The sequence below is a fragment of the Chrysochloris asiatica genome, unplaced genomic scaffold (assembly GCF_000296735.1).
Source record: "Chrysochloris asiatica unplaced genomic scaffold, ChrAsi1.0 scaffold00001, whole genome shotgun sequence".
NCBI lineage: Eukaryota > Metazoa > Chordata > Mammalia > Afrosoricida > Chrysochloridae > Chrysochloris > Chrysochloris asiatica.
Genome location: NW_006408519.1, coordinates 30,978,621 through 30,986,401, shown reverse-complemented (window position 1 = coordinate 30,986,401; position 7,781 = coordinate 30,978,621). Strand labels below are relative to the sequence as shown.

The 7,781-nt window shown below is 44.6% G+C and overlaps 1 protein-coding gene across 1 annotated transcript; it reads right to left on the bottom strand.

The window, feature by feature from the left end:
• Window positions 1-550: 550 nt before the first annotated feature.
• TRMT12 (tRNA methyltransferase 12 homolog (S. cerevisiae)) lies at window positions 551-1,885 on the bottom strand. The gene is given in 1 exon segment (XM_006878380.1): window positions 551-1,885. A coding segment is annotated over 1 exon segment (1,320 nt). The 5' UTR covers window positions 1,871-1,885.
• Between the last annotated feature and the right edge of the window lie 5,896 nt (window positions 1,886-7,781).

Below are 7,781 nucleotides of genomic sequence, written 5' to 3'. Positions count from 1 at the left end.
TTAATTTTATTTCTCAAAGATTTCTCCAATCTATCCACCTCTACTGCTACCACCTCAGTCAAAGCCACCATCACTTCAGCCTAGACAAGGCTCCTTACTCGTTTCCCTGCTTCCATCCTGGCCTCCCTCAAGTGTATTCTCCAGACTGTACCTAGACTGAGCTTTTAGACATAGCACCACACCTTTCACTTTAACTGGTGACCGGTGTACAAATGCTCAGTAGCTAACAGACAGTTCAAAGAAACCTTTATTTTGTAAATGAGGAAATCCAAGGCCAAAAGAGTATGACAATCATGTGCGGAGATCAGAGACACCGGAGGTAAGAATCAGAGATTCATGATTGCAGACGGGCTCACTTCAAGGAGCCAGGTTGCTTCTCTGAGACACATAGCTCATTCTCACCAGATCAGCGGAAGGCAGATGAAAAGATTAGGGTCATCTAGAGCCACAGAATGGTAAGATGGACCACCAGGCCACAGAGAACCCACCTGAGCTGATAAACTGAGGGTCACTCACATGTGGATCCCTCCTGTCCTAGGACCCTCCTCCTCTAGCCAACCAGAGAACAGGGGCGGCACTCCAGATCCAGAACTACATGATCCACGTGGGGAGCGTAGGATTTCACAGGATGGATGTGCAGGATTTGGGTCTTCCAGGCTTTCCCGTGCACCTGCTGAAGAAGAGCGGCGACGCGAGTTTCTGCAGATACTGCCCACCTTAGCCACTCTGGTTTGGCAGAGCCTACCAGCATTTTTCTCCCAGAATCCCTAGTAGTTCTACTTCCCCCTTGGTTGATGGAAATTTGCTGAAGATAAGGCCACTGCTCTTCCTCCATCCCCTTGCTTCCGAGTGGCTGACAAGTCTTCCCTGGGAACAAGTCCACATTTTGGTGGATATGCAAAATTCCCCCAGCATCCCTTCGTAGCACTTGGCAGGCAACCAGCCAGCCTTCTTCAGAGCTGGGAATCAATCCCAGGTTCACTCTGTCTGCGACGTTGGAAAGCTTCAACTTCCTGTTATCCCCAAAGTGTATCTGGCACCGATCTGCTACTCCATTTATTTCAAGGTTTGTTCTCAGAGCAACTACAGCATGGGGGTTCCATTCACAGGCGTGAACGAAGGCCGCACCAGCATGCACCAGAAATGGCAATGTAAAATAGCCAATCCCTGCATAGAGATCCACCAGTACTTCCCCAGCGCAGGACAGCGATGCCACTCGCAGCTTCTCCGTGATGTTTCCGAAGGAGAACATACACTGGGTCACATCAAACTTGTAGCGGATTCCATTATCCACATGCTCTACCCAACCATGGTCGCCCAGCAGCAAAGTCACTGCTGGAGTTCGAGTCCCATCCGGAGATACCCGCCCTCGTCTGGCTAAGCGCTGGACACCAAGGGCCAAGGCAACTGTCTCCCAGAGTTTGGGTTCTAGATCTGTCCATTGCTTGGCTTGGAAGCAGTCCTCACTCAGCAACAAGAGGTTACCATGCCTTTGCCATGATCGGGGCAAGTCAGCCTCCAGCTCAGCAGATCACGTGACGCCCCGGCCTTCTACCCAGCGACGCACCTCAAGACACAGCCTTTGGGCAGGTGAACAACCCCGGGCCTTCTTGGAAGGTACAGGATGTAGGAGCTGCGTCAGTACACAGGTGCTACCTGGGGCCACGCGATTCCTCAGCTCCCGCAGGTGTTGCTCCGGGAGGGTCTCGCCTAGCACAGGGAGCGCCAAGGTGCCATCGGGCATTTTTTCCACACGATGCCTTCTATCCAAGAGCTGCTGCTTCTCGAGATAGTTCCTGTATCGCTGGATAAACCGAGCTTCGGTCACAACTGCGATAACAGCCCCGGGCTCCTCACCTTCCGGCTCCATGTTGCTAACATCCACATCCTCTCCGGTTCTCTCGGCCGGCTGGACGCCCCCTAGTCACAGAGGGCTCACCTCTCTCGTTACACCCACGGTAGCACCACCGGAGGGCAGGCCACTGTAGTGGCGCCGGACGTAACGTAAAACGAACCCGCCGGAATGGAATGAAACTGGCGCGGCTGGTACGAGCGGCGTCGCCGTTGCTATGGTGAAGCCTCTGCCGCCATCTTTATTGTGGTCGAACGTTGCTTGCTTCCGCCTGCTAGTCTCCGGAAATTAAAGAACCAAGGAATCCTATGGTATAAAAGACCTCAATTTAGTCGCTATTCTCCAGAACCCTTATGCACACTATTCAGTTATGCTCATGAATCCAAATAGAAAAGCGAACCTGAAATAATGGGGTAAATTGGAAGAAATGCTATTCTAGGTCAGCATCAGTAGCCACCGTATTTACTGAGAATGAAGGATCTGGAATAGCCACCTTATTCCCCTTCATAGTAGAGAGGTTGTTATTGTTTTTAAGTACCTTCCGTCGGTTCCGGCTCTTAGAGACCCTGCATAGGGTTTCTTAGCAGCTGCTGGTGAACCTGAACCACTGACCTTGCGGTTCAAACCTACCTTGCAGTCCAGCACATTAACTCGCAGTGCCACACCAGGATGTTCATCACCATTTCACTGTTCTAAGGTCCAGGAAGCAAGTGTTTGGAAGTGAAAATGATCTAAGTTAGGGTACACATCATATCATCTATTAGGACTGAATCATCACCTGTAAAATGGGAATTAACTTCCTCAGAGCTAGCCAAAAATAGAACTCAGAGAGCTATAATGTAACAAGTTGTATTTGTTAGATGACAGATATCTGTTGGAATTCTTTTAAATTTCTAATGAGGACAAAGGGAATTCCCTACCGATAAATTCAAATAATTGAAATTCAGAGTGGTTAAGAAGTCCCATTCTGTCTGCTTACCTACTATTATTCTGTAGATAAGGATACTGACACCTAGAGAGGTTAACCTTTATTAAAGTCCCCAATTTTTTCTTTCAGGTCCCTCTGTGTGGGTGGTACAAGAATATGAATAAGACTTGGGTTTCTTGACACCTCTCAGACTTGTTTTTCTTTTCCTTCCTCCTCTCCTGCCCAGTCTTTTCCTTAAGTTTAAGACTCAGATTTCACGGAGAAAGCAACCAACAGGGCTAGTGTAGAACACTCAAGTGTCCCCTGTACCCTCAGGACTCAGCATGCTCTTGTGTACCAGCCCAGTGGCTTCTAATGACAAGCACTTGGAACCATTTGCCTGATGGCTTTCTCTAAGCCACAAGAATTCACTTAGGCAATTTGACAGGTCAGAAATGTTGGGAAATTAATGCCCACCCTCAACCTCCAGATAGCAGCTCTCAACCAGTGACTCATGGAAGTTGTGAATAAATATCCCAGCTCCCACACTTTATTTGGAATAACTCGGGTATGTTTTATACAATCCCACAGAGCTCCCTAAGGACGTTAGTTTTTCAATAATTCCCTCTGTGTCCTACACTTTCAACTTCTCTTTCTCTCCTGTATCGTTCCCACCAGTATATAAACATGCTGCATTTGTTCCACTTTTCATAGCCTTCCCCTTGACCTTTTTTACCCCTAATGATACTCTTTTTTTCCCCTAATGATACTCTTAAGTTTATATCTCTCACCCAGACTTCCAGTCCAATATTCCAACTCTGATGCCATTTATGTCTTTGATATTTCAACTGATATCGAATGAGCAACACATGTTTATATCTAAAAACTGATTACCTTTCACCACATTCCTGTGTATCTAAGAAGATGTGGAACAAGGAATATCATTGCTGACATCAGATGGATCTTGACTGAAAGTAGAATACCACAAAGATGTTTACTTGTGATTTATTAGACTATGCAAAAGCTTTAGACTGTGTGGATCATGACAAACTATGGAAAACATTGTGAAGAATGGGTATTCCAGAATTTAATTGTGCTCATAAGGAACCCGTACACAGACCCAGAGTCAGTCATTCTAAGTGAATAAGGGGGCACTGAATGGTTAAATGAGGAAAGGTGTGCACCAGAGTTGTATCCTTTTACCATACTTATTCAAGCTATATGATGAGCAAATCTGAGAAACTGGATTATATGAAGAATAAAATGGTATCAGGATTGGAAGAAGACCCTTTAACAACCTGTGTTATGTAGATGATACAACCTTACTTGCTGAAAGTGAAGAGGACTTAAAAATACTCAGTGATGAAAATCAAAGGCCATAACCTTCAGTATGGAGTATACCTCAAAGTAAAGAAAACAAGTATCTTCACAACTGGACCAATAAATAACATCATTATATGTGAAGAAAAGATTGAAGTTGTCAAAGACTTCATTTTTCTTGGATCCACTATCAACATTCATGGAAACAACGGTCAGGAAATCAAGCGACATACTGTAGTAGGCAAATCTAATACACACCTCTTTAAAGTGTTCAAGAGCCAACAGATCAGTTTGAGGGCTAAGGTGTACCTGATCCAAGTCATGGTATTTTCAATAGCTTCATATGCTTCTGAAAGTTGGACAATGAATAGAAGAATTGATGCATTAGAAAAATATGTTAAATGTACCATGGATAGCTAGAACAACAAATAAATCTGTGTTGGAAGAAGTACAGCCAGAATGCTCCTTAGAAGCCAGGATGCAAAGACTTGGTCTCTAATACTTAAGACATGTTATCAGGAGAGCCCAGTCCCTGGAGAAGGACATCATGCTTGGCAAAGTCGAGCCTCAGCAGAAAAGAAGAAGACCCCCAATGAGTTGGACTGACACAGTGGCAGCAGCAATGGGCTCAAAATAACAATTGTGAGGATAGTGTATGAGCAGGCAGTATTTCATTCTGTTGTTCATAGAGTAACTCTGAGTTGAAACCAACTTGATGGCACCTAACAACAACACCAATAACAAATCCACCATCCACCTATATGCTCAAGCACATAGCTTGAAACGATCTCTCACCCCCTTCCCACTCTCTTTTCCTCAATTTCCTATAATCACCTACCCTGGGCTCCACCTCCAAAGTACACACTAACTTCACTCCTTCAGTCAGCTTCTAGCAAACTACAGCCAGCCCTTCGCTTGCCTCTCCACGAGCACTCTTAACCTCCTTTTTGATTCTCTACATATTAACCAGGATGAGAGTTTGAAAACGCATTTTCTAATCACAACCCTCTGCTACTGAAAGGTCCTTCCAGCCTACTCATTCATACTCATTGCTTTCCTTGATGTACCAGGCTGTGCATAATCTATGATCTGACTTCTAAAGCTCAACTTCACAACCTCTGTTACTGTTGTTGTTAAGTGCCATCTAGTCAGTTCTAACTCATAGTAACCCTGCATCAGGTTTCCACAGAGCCCCTGGTGAGCTTGAATTGCCGACCTTGCTGTTCAAACTACCCTTCACAGCACCATACCAGAACTCCTCACACGCCCCTCTAGGCCACGCCTAAAAGAGGCCCCACCTTTTTCGCTGTTTTCACTGCTTGAAATGCTCTCTCCCTAGATAGTGCAGTGGTTGGAGATTTGTCTGAAAATCTTCTCTGAGAGGCCTTCATTAACCATTCTCTCTAAATGTATCAATCCTTTCCCTTTTCTATTATTTCCCACTTTATTCCTTTTTATTTGTCTGCTTTGAATATCATATCCCCCAGTGGCAAATAATCTTCTCATGAACAGGGAATGTTCGTCTTCTGTTTACTGCTATATGCCTATTGTATAGTTCCTGACCCTAAGTCATTGCTCGGCAAATAGTTACTAAGAAAATGACTGCTTCAAGCATCACAAAACACAAATGTGCTTGTACTCAATTTCCAGGAGTGTAGAAATGGTCAGAAATTCAGATAAAGATTTCTAAAATGAAAATTGTCCTTGCTCTTTTATTTAAAACTCTGGTAGCGTAGTGGTTACGAATCGGGCTGCGAACCTAAGGGTCAGCGGTTCGAAACTACCAGCTGTTCCATGGGAGAAAGATGAGGCTTTCTACTCCCGTAAAGATTTACACCCTCGGAAACCCTGTACAGGGTCGCTATGGGTCAGAACCGACTCCACAGCACACAACAACAACAACAACAGAGGTGACTGGTTAAGTGAGTTATGGCGATCCTGTCAATTGAATGTTATACAACTATTGATATGACAATCACAAGAAATTTCAATGATACTAGAGATTATTTTAAACAGTATTAAATTGAAAACATATAATCATGTCTTGTTGTTGCTGTTAAGTTCCCTCGAGTCAGTTATGACTCATAGCGACCCTGTATAGGGTTTTAGAGAAGTAGCCGGTGGGTTTGAACCACAGACCTTGTGGTTCTCAGTCTTGTGCTGATTCTACAGCGCCACACCAGGAGTCCTTAGGTGATAGCATATTTTTATTAATGTATATAAGCAAGTTTATGAGGGTATTCTTTAGAATGTAGGCAATTTCCTATACACGGTACATTTATAGATGGCTCAAATATTCTTTTGTATACTTTTCAACATTTACAATGTGTATATAATGAGCAGGTGTTATTTTTTTTTATATATATATAGTAGAAAAGTCTATGGAAAAGCTATGATGCAGTAATGAAACTGTTCTAGGTCCCATACAAATGGAAATCCCCCTTAGTTAATCTTTTGCAGTGGGGGGTGGAAAAAGTCAGTGTACAAACTGTTCTTTCTCTAGGAAGTTGCCACCTGTTCTAGTCAGCCCAACACTTTGAATAATTCTAATAATGTAGTGCAGACTGCATATGTCTTCTTCTAAGTACCCCTGGCGTGATGGTATTCACATGTGGCTGGACCTTGAGTCTCAGCACTTTGACATTTACGCAATAATGTAGTTTGGCAGTTATCTGATGATGCGGTCTTCCCCTGTGATGTATCTGATGTGACCAGCTGGGTTGCCTTGAATTGACTTGATAAGGCTTTTCTGTGCAAAGTCTTAATTCCCATCAAGCCATTGGGTGGGGCCTTGCAAATAAGGCAAACGGGATTCTAAGGCTGGGATTGGTTAGTTTTGCCATCTAGCTAGGTTTAAGAGGAGTCTTCTCAGAAGCAGAGATGGAAGATCCCAGGACCATCAAGAAGGAGGAGCAAGAATGGAACTTGAGACCTCCAGGTGAGATGACCATGTCAAGAGGCAATGGTAGAGTGTAGTAAGGAGCTCTGGTAGTGTAGTTGATTACAAATCGGGCTGCAAACCACAACATCAGCAGTTCAAAACTACCAGCTGTTCCACAGGAGAAAGATGAGGTTTTTGCTCCCGTAAAGTTTTACAGCTTCAGAAACCTTGTACAGAGTCTCTATGAGTCGGTGCCGACTCGACTCCACGGCACATAACAACAGACTGAGTCAAGCTGAGTGCCCACCAGCAGGAGGCTGGCTTGCAGAATGTGCCTTTCAGGCATTCACAAACTGGCTAAAGGAGCTTTATAACAATGGCCTGAGCAGGGCAGAGGCCAATGGGTCACATGACTGAAAGGCCGAAGACAAGAGTGAGGCATGCCTGCAGTATGGCAGACAAGAGGTGTTCCTGACTGGAAAACTGCTGTGTCCTGGCCCTTTTTGATCCTAGCTTGTACCCTACTCACTTCCCTAATAAACCCTATAATTGTGAGTATTGTTATGAGTTCCGTGTGGCCATTGCAATGGATTATCGAACCCAGATATGAAGCAGAGTGTGCTATGGAAAAATGGTTGGTGTCAGAATAGGGTAAAGAAGGTTGTAGGGTGGAAGCATGTCTGACTTCGGCTTCATAGGAATCAGCTTTGGGTGACTTTGAGTTTGATTCTCTTTACCCCTTGTGAAGCCAGGGGAAGTCAGACATGGTCTCCACTTGGTTTTTGTACCAGCCAATTAGTTGTAAGTGGAGTTTTCTTGGA